Genomic DNA, 16380 nt, shown 5'->3' on the forward strand with positions numbered 1-16380 from the left:
CGATCCAAATCCAACCTCTCAATTAGTCGCAATATTAGATTCAGTATATATACTTGAAAAAGGCGATTCAAATGAAGGCGTGAGATGAAGTGTTGTTAGGGGCATTGGTAAGAAATTTGGAGAGGAGAGCTAATTTGAAGATGAGAAGAGAGATACAGTAATAGGATGACCTAACGTTCAAAGGTAGAGGGGGAGATAGCTGATGATAAGGCAGTGCAGTGGCATCACATGCATGAAAGGAGTCAAATGGTGGCGTTTACGAATTGTTTAACCCGAAAGTTGTATCCCGGATGACATCATGACATCTAACATATATTTCCTCCACCGTTTAAGAACTTTCAATCAAAATTTACTTTTATTTATTTATCTTTAAATTAATCATCACTTTTTATATTTACTTCTATTTAATAAAATATTTTATTTAAAATAAATATAGTTATTTATTTAATTTGAGTATTTTTGAGGGGAAAAAAGAAATAATTACATTTTAAAAAAATTAAAAATATTTTATATTTTTAAACAAAGGAGTAGTGGGCTCACGTAATTAAGTATGTAGCTGCATGCCCAGCATCGCAAGTAAGCGGGGGTGACCGGGGAAACGCGAGAAAAAGATAACGGATGACATGAGATGCAGGAAAGACGGGGAGCAGTGGATGTGCAATTGAACGTTCCTGAGGTGGCGAATTTCAGAAGGTTATGATGAGGGAGAAGCCAAGTCAGAGGGGGCACGGAATCGGAATATTGAGCAGAGCGAAGCTGATGGATGAGGGATGAGGGATGAGGGGATGAGGGGATAGGGGCCAGGTGTGCATTGCCATTCATTCAATAACTGGGCTTCACCCTCCAAGCCCGCCTTGATGGACCTGACCGTTCCCCTTTCTTCCCCCTGAACCTGTTTAATTCGAAATCTCGCTGGCACCACTGCCTCTTTAAACTTTGTTTAGTCCAAAGAAAAAGGAAAAGAAAGGGAGGAGAGATTTTTATGTTATCTCTTCTTTTAATAATAATCTTAAAAGATTAAATTATTATTAAAGAAAACTTAAAAAATTAAATTGTTATTGAGGTAAACTTGAAAGACTAAATTATTATTGAAGTAAATTTTATCATTCCTTTTTAAATATGCATTGGATAACAAATTATAAACTAGAATGAGTTATAATTTATATTGAATGATAACATTTTTAACATACTATTTGTTTGTGTACATTATAATTTTATTTTTAAAAATTTTAAGAACAAAGTGCACGGGTAATAAATTTTGTTTATAAAATGTTGTTTGTGTTTTTAATCTATAAAAAATAAGATGATGAAAAGGTGAAAAATTCTATAATAAAAAATTGTGTGAATACAAACATTATTTTTAAAAGAGCTATTTTAAATAAAAAAATATCAATCGATGACCATTGAAAAAAATTTATATCAATCAGTAATTATTTGTTATCAAAATTAGAATGGATACTTGTTAGTTTAAATTAGTCTTTTAACAAGTATTGATTTAGATTTTAACAATAACTAATTATAAATTAACAACAGTTCATTCAAGCTTTTTTATTTAAATTTTGATAACAACTAATTCTTGATTGATATAAAATTTTTGTATCAGTCCTTCATTGCTATTGTTCCATTTTAAATTGCGTCGAACAATACTTGAATTTGACTTGGTTAGATAATTATATAAAAAAAGTGTGTTATTTGCATTTTTTTTATATGCATAAATATAACAAATTCTTAAATAAAGTATGTGGTTATTTGTATTTACAAGTAATAAATTTTTAACTAGAATATATTTTTTAAATTTTAATTTATGTCTAGGTCACATATTAAAAAGTTTATACTTTTTATATGCACATGATATGATATTTTAAAATAATTTGTGTAAGAATAAAATAAAATTTTATCAATTTTTTATTGCAAATAAGTACTTTCCTATTAGAAGCAATTTTATTTGAGATAAAATTGAATATTAAATGTGGATATCTCTCTCAATAAAAAATAATTTTTATTCTTCGTTTGTTATACATATCCAATGCGAAAATCAAATAAGATATTCATACAATTTAAAAAGAAAAATATTCTAAAACAAGGTATATGTTTCAAATTTTTTTTATCATTATATGTTTTAGAATATTAATTTACATGGATATAATAATTCATATATTAAAATAAATTATTGTCTATGTTTGATTATACATGGGATAACAAATTTTATGAAAAAAAAGTTATTTTTTATTTCTATTTTTAATCACAAATATGGTAGGGAAATAAAAACATATAATTAATGTTTATTATTATAATTATTTATCTATAACCACAAATACAATTTTATTTCACATTTTCTATAAACTATTATTTTTAAAAAAATATCAAATTAATATTTACTCATAATTAAATTATATCAATTTTTATAATTTGACTGGACCAAAGAAAATGATTGGGAGGTCAGATTTTAAATTTTGCTGACCTCAATTTAAAAAAAATGAAGAATTGCGGTTAGAAAGTTTTTAATGATTTTTTTTATTTTTTTCTTTTACATCTTTCAAATAAAATTTTATAACATATTTATCTATTTTTTAAAAAAATGAATTCATTAAAATATTATCTTTCCTTTTTTTTGTTTATTTTAAATAAAAATTGAGGATTAATACACAGAGTATAAAATCTAGTTGTATATTCGAAAGGATATTACTAGGCATTAAGATTCAAATTGTAAATCAGAATTTTAAATGGGATAGATTATTAAAAAAAAAATTAAATGCCCCTATTAGTAATGATGGCAGTTTATTACAATAATTTCAACTATTTTATTTTTTAATTTCGAATAAGAGGCACAATTAGAAAAAAGTACTACACTTAAAATTGAATAGCTTTCAGTTTTAGCTACATGAAACCAGTTCAGGTGATAAGAGTGGGATGATATGCATGCCTGTAGAAATCAAAAGCTCAAACCCTCTCAATGCAGACAAAAAATTGGTGGTAACTTTTGCTTATAATATTAACACCCGAAGAAAAACTTTGACAGTTTTGGGTGGCTTTTGCTTGTGATTGAGACCAAACGAAATTCCCATGCGCAAGTGAACTTTCTCATTTGTGTTTTGGGCTGGGAAAAAATAACAAATTTTGATTCATTTCCTAGGGAGATTCATTTTAAAAAAGATTTTTTTATTAAAAAAATTTAGGTGTGATGATCCTGGGAGCTCGTGTGAGCATGTCTCAAGGTTGAAAGAGATTTTAAAAGAAATTTCAATTCCATTTTTTCTCGTCGCGACAGTTCCTTTTCTTGGCGTGCTTCCTCTTTGTGTTATCCTTGCATAAAGGTTATGCTAATCTTATTTGCCTCGTCCCAATTTGATTGGATGTCTCCAATGGAGTCTCTCTCTATGTTCTCCTCAATCACTATATTCCTAAGTGCTGATGTAAATCAGGTAAAAAAAAAATGTGCTGATGTAATTTTTTTTTTGGTCGACCTAATGAAAATTTATTTCCCTTCCTACATTTTTGTGTTCCTTTTTTTTTTTTTAAATTATATTATCAGGAGGGTTCAAACCGTAAACTTGGATCCATAACCCAACCTTGCCAAATCGACCCAGTAGTTTTAAGTTCCTGGGGCAACATAACACGCATTATTGAATATCAAACGAAACTTTTTATTTTCTGTACAATAACTCCCCCCCTCCCCAAACCGGTGATATATTATATAGTTTGCATATGAAATTAATTCTGTCCTTTTGCACACAACATTTAGTGCTAACCATTAATTTCATCTCTCTCATTTGAATGGCAATAAAAAAAAAAATATTGCCCTCCTTAAACCAATATCATAAGATCATTAGGAAGCCTGTTCAATTCAGTTTCCAAATTTTTATATATGAATATATCTGATATTTCATTTCTATACTCAATAGGTGCATGAATGAGGAGAATATAATTCAGTTTCTTTTGAGAGATTTATCCATTGGTAGTCTAGAATTGATATCAATTTAACCGCAATTAATTGCACACCAAATGATAAAATATGATTAAAAATATAGCTATGTTTATTTGAAATAAAGAACTATAATCAGAGAAAGAACAACTGAATACATGAAAGTAAAGTACACCTGAAAAAAATGACAAAAAAATAATTAAATAATGCATGTAAGAAAGTCTAAATGCGACCAACTAAAATTGCTGCACTAATAAAGGCTCTCATCACTTAAGTAAATAATTAGAAATTTGAATTTCAGTCTTATATAGTTAGCAACTTAGTTGAAAGAGGTTTTTTATTTAACTTCTATATCTCAAGAGAGATAATCTCCATTGCTAGTGGAGCTTCTCCTTATACTGGATATATACAAAAGAAAGTCTTAATATATTTGTAATTTGAGATGTTAGGTGGTTATTTATAAAAAAAAATTGAAAGTTTAGATTTTAGAAGGATTTTGAAACAATTTCAAAAAGATTATATTTTTCTGGCCGAAATTCATAAAGATTATTTACATAAGAGTGAAATTCATGACCTCTATATAATTTAGATTAAATTTATGGAAAAGTTTACGGAAAAGGAAAATTCAATGTTGACGGCGCTAGGATTACCAATGTCCAATGGGCTGGGCTATGGACAATGTGGCCCAAACCAGACGCATAATTCAAAAAAGGAGCACTAACGGCTAGTTCTTGTTTCTCTGGCCGATAACGTCCATTTCTTAACCAACGGTCATATTTTTCCCATCTCCTCTATAAACCCCACTATCTTCTCCCAAAATCGTCGTCCTTTTCCAATCTCGAGTTTTCTGCTTTTCTTCTCTCTTTGCGTTATTGCCAAGGCTTCAAGAGTTTGTGCAATCTTTGAATCAATATCAGGAATGGAAACCCCCTCATCGACAAGAAGAGTCACCAGATCTCAAGCCCTGGCTGCTCTCAGCAATAATTCTAACAGCACCAGCCACATCAACAACATCCCGGTTTCGAGTGAGTCACTTTCTTGACAACCAGATTTTTAGATCCTATTCTCTCTGTCAAGTTTTCATCGGTCTTATCAATTTATCATTGAAAGGCTGTGCTAACGTATTTTTCTTGTCTTTCAGGAAAGACGGAAGATTCTGAGAAGACACTGTCAAAATCAAGGCAAAGAAATGGGAAGCAGCAAGACCGATCGGTCCTCGTCGACATAACGAATGATTCTCCAATTGTGGGGCTTGCGGGCGGCAATCTCAAGACGCCATCTTCTTCCGTGGCGAAGCAGAAGGTCAAGAAGACACCGGGGTCCGGAGAGGCTCTGCTCAGGGGTCAGGTCAAGACCCTCTTGCAGAAGGTGGAAGAAGAAGCCGTGCTCTCGAGAATATCGCTGGAAAGCCGTCCCTTTCTTCAACTCGTGAACTCTCCCGCTGGAATAACTGCCCCAACTCCCGCTAATACCCCCCAAATCTCCAATCTTTCAGGAGAGGCTTCAATCACACCTCAGGCTATCGAAGAACATTCGGTTTCTCAGGTCCGGCTGATTCTCGGGAAACTAATTAAATTTGCAATGGAAATAAGATTGTTTGATGAAATTGTCTATTGGGAATCTTGTTTCATATTGGCAGGTGGTGAATCAAGGGAGCCCTGACTCTGAAAAGAACCAGATAACCAGGTCGCTGCTTATGGACTTTTCAGAAAAATCTGAAATTTCTGATCTATCAGAGTGCTCCTCTGAGCTGACATATCAGGAAGCAGTGGAAGGTAAAGACAAGCACGCCACCGAAGATGATGATGCATCTATCTGGTCAATACAGGTCAATGCAAGTACGCACGACGAGGACGAGGACGAAATAGCTGAAGAAGAGGAGGAAGAGTATTATGATGAGAATGAAGAAGAGGAAGATGAAGGATACGAAGACGGAGGATTCGTTGATGAACTGTGTGAAGGGTTGAACAAGATTAAGGTGAACGAAAGGGCAGCTCCCGAGTTCGAGGGAAAGCACACGAGGTTTGTTTACGACAGTGATGATGAGCTCGTGGGTGAAGAAGAAGTAGAACAAGAAAAGGAAGCAGCATCGGATAGCGTGCTTCGCCTGAAGGGCTTGCCAACCCCAAAAGGAAAGCACCTGCGCTTTCAAGAGGACGAAGCAGGACCGGAAGACAAAGCGGATCTCGCTTTGTGATCCATGTACTGAGGTTGTAATTCGTTGTCTTTCTTCTTGTGTGACCCGAGCTTTTGTCTCTGGAATTTACTTTTTTTTTTTTTTTTGTCTTTAATTCTTGGGAGCCTCCCAAGTTCTGATAGGGACCACAAATTGCGTGGTCCGAATATTCCAATAATTGAAATTTTTTTTAGTTATTGTATTCCATTGTCATTCTTTATTTTACTACATTTTCATTTTTTTATTGTGGGAATTTCACATCATAAAAAAGTTCATGATCTTATTTTTAAAACCATTTAAATGATGATAAAATCTTACACTATTAAATCAAATATCAAGAAAGGGCATGGGTTTTAATAATTGAGATGGGATTTTAATAAATAAAGCAACAACAACCTAAGAGTTGAAAACCTTCAAGAACCCGGGGATGGGGAAAGGAGGCAGGTCCCTGTCGAAAGGATACAACAAAAACTAACTAACGGAACCAATAGGCTTCCCTCAACCAACCTCAGGACAACAAAAGACCAGTGAAGTGGACGCCAAGTAAATTTAATTAAAGCTGCCTCATCTCCCACTAACTATATCCCCAAATCACTCTCCCCTGCTCTCTTCTATTATTTAATCAACTTCCCAAGGTCCCCTGTCTGTGATCATGGCGCCCTCTGAGATCGACACTCGAGCCCCCTTCAAGTCCGTCAAAGAAGCCGTTTCCTTGTTTGGAGAAAGAGTTTTGGTCGGCGAAATCTACGCTCCCAAGTTTCAACAGGTTCTCTCTCATCCCCCTTCCTCCTTTTCTTTCTGTCCCTCTGCTCCCCTCATTTGCCTTCATTTCATCTCATCTCACTAGATGCGAGCGGCCCAGACTGAAACCGGAAGTGTTCAGTCCAGGGAAGCCCAATTGAGGGCTGAGATCCAAGAAGCAAGACAGAGCCTGGAGAAAGCCAGAGAGGAGGCTACCTTCATGTCTCACTGCATCAAGTCCCTGAAAGAGGAGCTCCAGCACGCCAGGAAAGAATTGCAGGAGGTGAAGGGGAGGGAGTTGAGGTTACTGAAACAGAGGGACGATCCGGAGATTGAGGACCTCAAGTTCATTGCCAATGCGCCTGCCCGGGAGGACGCTGGGGACTTGCACAAGAAAAGATACGTGAAATTCGCTGCTCCTTCTGCTGCACTTCAACCCGTAGAGGCGCCTCCTTCTCCATCCAAGCCCAAAACGAGGCCGTCAATGCCGCTCGCTCGATGGCTTTTTGCTAGAACAAAACCCCGTCCATGAACTTCATGACTCTCGCGTCTTTATTACCTCTCATCCTTATTATGCCTGTCTTCGGGAGGCCTCCTCACTTTATCTCTCTTCTTCATATTCAAACGAAGATCAACATTTGTTTTTCTTTTCCTTAACCAATTTTGTATCTCGTTTTCACTTACGTTTGCAGAATGCAATAAATATCAGGCTCACAGCTTGTTCACTTACCTTTGATAACAGCACCACTGCACCCCCCCGCCCCACCCCAAAAAAAAGTTATGGATATGGTTATAGAGAGTTTGATGCATGCATGACGACTGCTGATATTAGACATTTCGTCCAACGGGCCTTAAAATGCTTCAAAGATTCACAGCTAAATCTCTCTGTCTCTGTCTCTGTCTCTCTCTCTCTCCCCCCTGTCCAACAAAAATAATGCAGTTGTTTAGGTTTTCCTCGTGCACACACCTACTTCTAGATTGCTAATTTGCTATTACTCCCAACTCCACATAACGCCGTCCTGAGCCACGAAAGTGCGACGTTTCATCAAACTAAAACGGGAAAATGTTTTTGTCACCAGAGAGAAACAAAGAAGGGGGAAAATAAAAGAAGGAAAATGTTCACCAACATCTCACGCACCACGTTGAGAGTTGAGACATTTTTCGTGTATAAAGTAAAAAGGAAGAAGATGTGATAGAATTGGAAATTAAATTGTCAAATATATGTTATTCTTTTGAATGATTATTTGTGTTTAACGCGTGAAAATTCAAAAGAAAAATTTGCATGCATGTACATATGGTTGTACCTAATACAAGCATTATCATATAAATTGTTGAAATTCATACTAATAATTTTAAATTTATACTTCATTTTAAATTATTAAAGGAGTGAATTTATCTAAATTATTAATATAAATTGTAACTATTCAAATAATATAATTACTTAATGCTTACAATCGCCAACTCTAAATATAATAAGGAATGAACGTAGAAAATCAAGAGTCAGAATGTTTCGAAGAATGGTCAAGTTGCCGGGGATAGAGATGTTGTTTGAAACTGTTTTTATTTTATTATTTTGAGAACTGGTGTTCTGTAAAACATATTTTGAGAATAAAAAATAATAAAAATATATATTTTTTTCATTCTCCCTTATTTTCTAGAATAATAATCACAAAATATTTAAAAATTATTTTTATTTTTTTGTTCTTCAGAATAATATTTTATTTTTTTATTTTTTAAAATATTTTTAAAAACATGTTATTAAATAAATTTTTTTACTATTTTATTTTGAAGAATAAAAAATTATTTTTAAAATAGATTTTCAGGTCCAAAATATTCGACAGTTATCGCGTGATTTGGGAGGCATGTTGAAGTGAGAACAGGAATTGGCATTAAAAGAACTGGGCCGAGGGAGTGGCCCATTTCATCATAGAGTAGGTACGGGCAGTAGAATAATTATGCAGCATTTACGAAGTTTGGCTCAAACTTCAAAATATATACTCTCATACCTGCAGACTTCCTGCCCTCAGTCTCCCTCCTCATCATACTTCTCTCAACTCCCTTCTTGCCTGTTCTTAGCCCTAGCATTTCCATTTCCAATGATCTCCTGCAATGCTCTCTCCCCCCCCCCCTTGGGATATCTCATCCTGTAAATTGTTACTTTTTCTATTTTGTAACATTAGTTTTCACGTGTAAATAGTTATGGACTCATATGAGCAGTCCTATTTTTCAAAAAAGTTATAGTCATTTCATTTCTTATGGTCTGTCGCTATCACCTACATCATCACCCTCGCTCCGCAGCACCATAAAATGCTCGCCGGAACAAACGCTTTACTCAAACAAAATCAATAACATAACTCATATTCATTCCATTTAAAAATATAAAATATTTTTAATTAAATTTTATTTTAATAAAATAATCATTTATTTCTAAACTAACTCTATTTTTTATATTTATTTTTATTAAATATTTTATAATAAATATAAAATTATTATCAATAATTTTTTTTTAAAAAATAATAATTACACTTTAAAAAATTTAAAGTATTTTATATTTTTAAAAAATATTTTTTAATAGATAAAGTATATATTAAAAACATTATCTTGAATTTTTTAATAACGTCTTTAGCAAGTGATTTGTTGTGCAATTTAAGTTTTAAGTTAGAGAATTTATTTTTTTAAATGAAATTCTTTATATCTAACCGTACAATTTTTAAAATAAATATTAAACAAGAAGCCAGCTTACCGTACAAGTTGTCAGGGTTTCTCCAGTGGTCCCTACCCAAATCTCTGTCTAGAGTTCAAAGCCACATAAATCTCTCTGCTCTTTTGGGGGAAAAGATGTTCGCAGCTGCCAGTAGAGAATCGGATCATTCACACGATCGAATAACTATAATTTATTTATTTGCGTTCTTTCTGGATTTTGATCTTGGGAAATGGCTAAAATGGTTCTAGCAATGGAGAGAGCGACGCATCTTCCATTCTAAGCCAAATATGACAATGAAGTTGAGAGAGATGGAGGGGTTTTAAAAATCTGAAAAATTGGGTTCTTTTTCTGCGGGGATGTATAAACTCGCATGATTATGCTCATTTTTTAAGGCAATCATTTCGATTAGCAAAATAATGACGGAATGTTTTTGGGAAACGGACAAAAGTAACAAACTTTAATATCCATTAAGCTCCCTGCGCGACACGTGTCGAGTCGGGAACAAGACTGTTAACATGGAACATGTTTCTTAAATGGTTCATGTGCTCGTTAATGGACCTTAACCAGTAATTCACATACAGAACCTGAATATAGGAACATAGCTAAGCCAAGCTAGCATCTCTAACTTAAGAAGTGGAACATGGAAAGTAATCGATGGTTCAAGTTGAGTCTGGAGATCTGCGGGTGTAGGAGTTGAGAGTGAGCTCTAGAGAAGTACGGTGAGAGCCATTGTTCTTGAAGCCATATTCATCGGCGTGATACCAACCACCGCCATAGTAAGCAGAATCAGACCTGAGGTTGCAGTAGCCGTGGATGTCCTCGCCGTGCATGGGGAACAGAGGGAGGGTTTCAATCTCAGGAGCTCCATCGTCTCCTTCTTGTTCTCCCTTCAGGGTTTCTTGATCGCCAGGCCTTACTTTGTCCAAGAAGTTAGTGTAGTTTGAGTACGGATCCATACCTACCCATCCCAAATTGTGGCTTATGGTGCCACTGCTTCCTCCTGCTGATATTGAGCAGTCCTGAGAAAAAAGAAGAAGAAAACAAGAATTAATTAAAAGCTCAAGGTCGACGAAATGAAGCTTTTGCCCCGTGAAACGTTTTAGTTCGCATTACAAGGTTCTTCCTTTTCTGGAAGTTTCAAGGAATCAATGAAGCCATCGTATTTGTGGTTAAATATTAGTCGTCGATATAGTGGGAGACTATCACCTTCTTGCACTCCCAAACCTCAAACCGATGCAACCTGTGATGGTTGCTTCCATTTCAATGCATCACTACAGTAGGTATACATACCCATTGAGCAGTTAAAAAAAAAAAAAAAAAACCTTCATCGTATGAATGAATCTTTCATAACCATATTTTCAGTCATATATATACAATACAACTTACCCTAAAACACTTCTCCATAGTCACAGATCCATACCCATAGTTCGCCATCTGGCCCAGAGTAACCATCCCAGCAGTAGAAGATGATGCAGAAGAAACGCCTATCGCACAGCAAAACATACGTAGAATGATATACAGAAGATGACGTTGAGCATATATATAAAAAAATATATATACAGGGAAACATGCAGAGAGAGATGGTTAGTTGATATTTATATATATAGTACCGTGAGATGGTGGCATGTTAGAATACTTGGAGTGAAGAATGGAATCGTGATCAGGCTTCCAATTAGCAGGTGGAGGAATGTTGGTAGTAGTAGAAGAAGGGGGTCTTTGCAAATGCATGGGACCGGGGAGATGGTCAGAGGTGGAAGTGAAGCGCTTCTTCTGGCGCTCACGAGCCTTGTGGTTCTGGAACCAGTAAAAGACGTTCTTGCCTTCAATCTTGCCGTACTGCCTCAGCCTTGCAGAGATCCTCTGAATCTGCTCTGCATTTGGGGACCTAACTCCATTGTTGTAATAAAGGTCCTTCAGTATCCTTATCTGGTCACTTGTGGGAGTCCACCTTGTACTGCTTTGCCTGCACAAATACCCTCCTTTTCCACTCCCCCCAGCATCCTCGTTTGCTGCTTGTTGCTGCTGAGGCTCCATACTGGATTCACTCGCAACAAAAATCAAAGACAACCAAACAAAACACAACAAAACAATTGTTGGATGGGGGAAGAGAGAGAGATAGAAGAGAAGGAGGGGTTGGTGTGTATGGAATGGAGGTAGGGAGGGGAGAGGAGGGGATGGGTTATAATAGAAGGCACATGGAGTGATGAAGAGAGAAAATCAAAGAAATATCTGAGAGAGAAGGACTGAAGTTGACAGACACGAGTTCATCGAAAAGGGAAGGGACAAAAGAGGGCTTACAAAAGTGAGGGGTATCAGTAGAATTTACTTGGATCAAAAGGTATCACCAGGTATATCAAAATAATGATGAAGCGCTTTTATTGCGCCGAGGGGTGAGGGGAAGAGAGAGAGAGATGAAAAACCCAAAAGAAAAAAATTGTGAGATGGTATATTCAATTTGATGGAAGGAAGAAAAAAAGTAGAGGGCTTATTCTGAATGAATGAATGAATGGCAATAGAATGATGCGAACTGAAGATTTGTGGAGTTCAATAGGGATCTTCTTTTGATGGAGATATGGCCCTCCGGCCTCACATATTTTTCTAAACTCTCATTAATTCGAATCAGGAGATACGAAGATATTCTTGTACTTGTCTGGGGGATGTCAAGGGCACAAATGTAATCCGAATTCTTCCTAAATTGACTCCATCCCTAGCTCATGGGTCCCAAGACCAATGATACCGCACACACGAGTCCAAGGTGCTTCCATTAGGGTTTGTGCATTTTGGTGAGCAGCCATGTGTATGTTTGGCTCGCATCTTGTATAGGAATTTCTGAAGTTTAGGGCCTTTTCAGCTTGTACTTGTGGGGCGGTGCGGGAATAATATAATGCCCGGGCTTACATATGCCGCGAGGGAAACACACTGCTCAACTGTGCGAGATGGTACGTACAGGCTACATAAGAGGTTTTCCAAATAAAAGAAAAGAAATAAAGAATAAATGATGATGACTTTGGCATTCAGTCTCTAGAAGTGAAGGGGAGAACTCGTAGGTGTATTAATCACCTGCACAAGCTTTCGACCAGAGCTGGGGCAACGTCCAAATATAGAAAATAAGGTCTTTTAAAAAAAAGAGAGAAAACAGAAACTGCAAGGCTCTCTTCTGTTCTCAGTTTTCACCCTTCTCGTCATAGTTTATCCGGCGAGATCAACTTATCGTAATTTCCTTCTGTTCTTGCCTTTTTTTCTGCATAAAAATGTCGTACAGAGTAAACTGAATTCACAACTATCTGGTATGTGTCCTCAAAAGCAAATATAATGGGAATTCTTATCAAACATTTGGGAGGTTCAAAAACATGCTACATTTTCCTACGTATTGTCATCATCGTAATAAAGTGCCTACGTTTATTTTATCCATGGAAAAAAATAAAAAGAAATACTAACAGAGGGACATTAGTTCTGATTGTATAAATCTTGCACGCAGGGACGCTCTTAGGAGCAGCTCATTTATTTAATTTCCCCAGGCTAGGCCTAAAATACGGTGAAGGTAAATGTATAGAATAGTACATGTGAGGCGTGAATCAGGGTAAAGCATTTGAGTTGCAAAAAGATATTAGGGAAATTAATGGAATATGACTGCAATGAAAGCGCAATGATATAAACGAAGGTTGGTGCCCTGGTGATGTGAATTAATAGAGAGGAGAGAAGAAAGAAGCGGGAGGAGGGGGCAGCAGCACGTAGAAACGTAGTCGTGAAAAGAAAAAGGAGGAAGCACGCGCCCCAAAAATTAAATGCTTGGCGGATGTCATGGCTCGTGGAGTTTTCCACTCTACGGTGTCTTGCCTGATCTCACCTCTTGAAAGCTTCATCATTTTTTGCCCTCTCCACACTCGCTCACTCCTCTGTCCGCACAAGTACTTGGAATTTCCTATATCCACTTTATACGTGTCCATGACGTCTCCTTTGAAGAGGAAATAAATGACCAGGAATAAAGTATTATATAACTGGATCATCTCACAAAATGAAAGCTCCTAGTTAATGAAGGTTATTGGTTATTATAAGTAGAAGGGGAGATTGAATGAAATGAATAAAGAGAATTTGAGGGGGAATAATGATTTCTTGTGTACGAGGGTAAAAAGTACGAGATATACATGAAAAAGAAGCAGTCAGGCGGGGTGGGGATGGATGGAACTATTCAATCTTTCCCCCTCCACACCATTCTGTTGCAACAGTCTCGTCCATTTGATACTCTCTCCTTCAACTTTCTTTATTGCATTTTAACTCTGATTTTGACAATTCCATCATCATCACATTTCCTTCTCATGCATTTACCCACACGCTCTCTCTCTCCCCCCCCCCTCCCCCCCCCCTACCATCTACGGCTATATATATATATATATATATGATAAATGATGAAAAGTAGTAAATTAGTCAGTCTCTTACCCAAAATGCTCAGCGGCTTACCTCAGTGAAGGAGAGAGAGCCCTAGAGAGATTGGCAGCCGCGGGGTACACACGCACTCCCCTAGTCTTACGGGTAATCATCCTCTTGCCCTCATTTTCCACTCCGTATCTCTAAATGATACATCACCAAGATCATTCCAATCTCTCTCTCTCTCTCTAGCCTTCTCTGTATCCTTGGTCTCGCTTTCTTTTTGCTTTCTTACTCCCTCGGTTCCAGATAGAGACTTTGCACCCATATAGAGTAAACCCTAGCCACACAACTCTCTCTCTCTCGGCTCTTCCAGTTTTTCATTATAATTATAACGTGTATTTATCGCAGCGTATATACAGGGCAGGAGCTCTGGAGCTGCCAGGGCCGATGGAGGTTACTTTCGTGAGTTTATTGTGATGCGTTTTATGATACCAAGAGGGAATGTAGAGTGGACCCGTATTATGATTCAATTTAAGTCTTTGGCTTATAACTCGGAATATATTAGCTGCTAGAGTAGGACCACGCCGACCACAGCTGTTTGGAAGCTCCGTTTCATTTGTGGCTCTAAATGCTAATCCGTCTTTTTGGAGGCAGCGAAAGATATCCCTGGCTGCATCCAAAAATATTAGAGCCAGCGAATTATTATGCGTGGGGAAAGCAAAACGGGAAAGAAGCAGCGTAAAAGAATAAAAGTGTGCGGCATATAGGAGAGTGGTGAGCTGAGAACTGAAGAGGCAGCATGGATTGCATATTCCAAAGCACAAACTTACAATTGCCTTACTCCACCTGGAAACCTATTGTGATTTCCTCAGAGACGTACTCAGTTTGATTTCCATTCAATCGCCATCCATTGAGCTTGTCCAATTATTTGTCGCAGGGAAATAAGTTAACTAAATGAGAGGTATTGTATATTGTATAGAAGTACATGATTTACGGGACAAATATATTTGTCGAGTTACATCTGAGTTTCGTTGATAGTTTTCAGTTGGGGCAGCAAAAGCAAGATATCATATCTGTTGGGAATGAATTTTTATTATATTTTAAAGTTTCTACTTGACGCATGCCTTGGCAGTGAAAATAAATATATATATATATATAAGTCACGTCTCTGAGTGATGTACTATATATTAGTATTATTCATCCTGCTGATATTTCTTCAAAAATTATTAATGACTGTTAATTAAAAAAAAATCTCAAAAACTCTGAAACTCACTTCAATTCAAGGGTACTGAATTGAAATTATAATCCAGAATAAAATAACGTGATTGTCCCTATTGAAAGAGAAAATAAAATAGCTTAATGTAAGTGAAGCAAAGTGGTGGAAGAGACCAAATTGCACAGGAAGGCTTTCTCCCTCTCATTCCCCCTCTCTTTTGCCTTTTCCAACATCATGAGCAGCTGGTAACTTCTCTAACTTATAATTCTCTTCTATAATGGACTTTGAAAATCCCCTCTGACTCTCTTGCATATATAATCGATTGAATGAGTTGCTTTGGGTCTTCATGCACTTGTCTTCTCTTCCCCTTGACCTGTCTTCTCTTCCCTCTGATAGTGAAAAATGATTTTGTTTACTGTCATTATCACCCCCTTTTCGCTATATTTGCTTTTGTTGTTCATATGCCCACTGTTGTTATAAATTTGCCTACTTTAGTTGTTAACTTGTAAAATTAATGATGGTATGAGTTGTAAATATGCCAAATGTTGCAATTCATTTGCAAACTGTTGTTATAAATTTACCTAACGTAGTTGTTTACATGTCCAATTATAAAGTGCTGCTTAGTAATTTAAATTTCAACGTGTACATGTACAAAGATGTATGATAAATAGGCAATATAATTCTTATGAGACCAACTATACTGCATCTTGTATTTAAGGGGAGAATTTAAAAGTGTAAGGGGAAATATGATTTATGAAGGCAGCATTATAGTTGGAAGATGGATAAGTAAAGTGATGACAAACAAAGGACTTAGAAATATGGTAGTAAATGAGCTATAGCCTAAATGTAAGGATTTTAACATGAAGTACAAAGTGATTCTAACTAGAGAGATATTGGATATCTTATAGATGATGCTAGAGTTGAACAACTAATTTTTGACAACAAAACCAATGTTCATGTGTATGTTGGAGAAACACCAAAATTTAACTTTCAAGAAGAGTAAATTGTCAATTAGCTTTTCCCTAATTTTAAAATTCAGATCAACAAACTTGTAAGTTGACATACATTAAGTTATTAATTTTCCTTCTTACACTTGTTAATGTAACATACTAAAGTTGTTAAGAATTGTGGACATCAAACACTCCTTCTCCCTTACATAGTGTGCCACTAGGTTTAGGCATTTAAAGCATACAAAGATCTTGCAATGTAGAAAGTTTTGCTAAACAGTTTGCCAACACCAATCCTCACATTGG

At 36.1% G+C, this 16380-nt stretch overlaps 3 protein-coding genes across 3 annotated transcripts; 2 read left to right on the forward strand and 1 right to left on the reverse strand.

Moving 5' to 3' along the window:
- The first annotated feature begins 4735 nt into the window (after nucleotides 1-4735).
- LOC129323098 (uncharacterized) lies at nucleotides 4736-6305 on the forward strand. Its single transcript, XM_054969654.1, has 3 exons — nucleotides 4736-4947; nucleotides 5064-5467; nucleotides 5562-6305. Exons 1-3 carry the CDS (start codon nucleotides 4842-4844, stop codon nucleotides 6117-6119), a joined length of 1068 nt encoding a protein of 355 aa, XP_054825629.1. The 5' UTR covers nucleotides 4736-4841; the 3' UTR covers nucleotides 6120-6305.
- Nucleotides 6306-6534: 229 nt separating this feature from the next.
- LOC129284340 (WEB family protein At2g17940-like) lies at nucleotides 6535-7568 on the forward strand. The gene is made up of 2 exons (XM_054919782.1): nucleotides 6535-6864; nucleotides 6946-7568. Exons 1-2 carry the CDS (start codon nucleotides 6751-6753, stop codon nucleotides 7369-7371), a joined length of 540 nt encoding a protein of 179 aa, XP_054775757.1. The 5' UTR covers nucleotides 6535-6750; the 3' UTR covers nucleotides 7372-7568.
- Nucleotides 7569-10058: 2490 nt separating this feature from the next.
- LOC129284336 (protein WUSCHEL) lies at nucleotides 10059-11678 on the reverse strand. The gene is made up of 3 exons (XM_054919777.1): nucleotides 11154-11678; nucleotides 10930-11027; nucleotides 10059-10562 (listed from the first exon to the last, which is right to left on the reverse strand). Exons 1-3 carry the CDS (start codon nucleotides 11575-11577, stop codon nucleotides 10203-10205), a joined length of 882 nt encoding a protein of 293 aa, XP_054775752.1. The 5' UTR covers nucleotides 11578-11678; the 3' UTR covers nucleotides 10059-10202.
- Between the last annotated feature and the right edge of the window lie 4702 nt (nucleotides 11679-16380).

Source organism: Prosopis cineraria, unplaced genomic scaffold (genome assembly GCF_029017545.1).
Source record: "Prosopis cineraria cultivar Desert tree isolate PC_DT_omini unplaced genomic scaffold, ASM2901754v1 PC10, whole genome shotgun sequence".
Classification (NCBI taxonomy): domain Eukaryota; kingdom Viridiplantae; phylum Streptophyta; class Magnoliopsida; order Fabales; family Fabaceae; genus Prosopis; species Prosopis cineraria.

Bases quoted from the DNA above. Each gene is read 5' to 3' on its own strand.
- LOC129284340 (XM_054919782.1), top strand. From the start codon at position 6,751: ATGGCGCCCTCTGAGATCGACACTCGAGCCCCCTTCAAGTCCGTCAAA. The intron at 6,865-6,945 runs GTTCTCTCTCAT...TCATCTCACTAG, and splicing joins ACGCTCCCAAGTTTCAACAG to ATGCGAGCGGCCCAGACTGA.
- LOC129323098 (XM_054969654.1), top strand. From the start codon at position 4,842: ATGGAAACCCCCTCATCGACAAGAAGAGTCACCAGATCTCAAGCCCTG. The intron at 4,948-5,063 runs GTGAGTCACTTT...CTTGTCTTTCAG, and splicing joins CAACAACATCCCGGTTTCGA to GAAAGACGGAAGATTCTGAG. The intron at 5,468-5,561 runs GTCCGGCTGATT...TCATATTGGCAG, and splicing joins AAGAACATTCGGTTTCTCAG to GTGGTGAATCAAGGGAGCCC.
- LOC129284336 (XM_054919777.1), bottom strand. From the start codon at position 11,577: ATGGAGCCTCAGCAGCAACAAGCAGCAAACGAGGATGCTGGGGGGAGT. The intron at 11,028-11,153 runs GTACTATATATA...GCTGTGCGATAG, and splicing joins TAACATGCCACCATCTCACG to GCGTTTCTTCTGCATCATCT. The intron at 10,563-10,929 runs GTAAGTTGTATT...CTTTTTTCTCAG, and splicing joins CTATGGAGAAGTGTTTTAGG to GACTGCTCAATATCAGCAGG.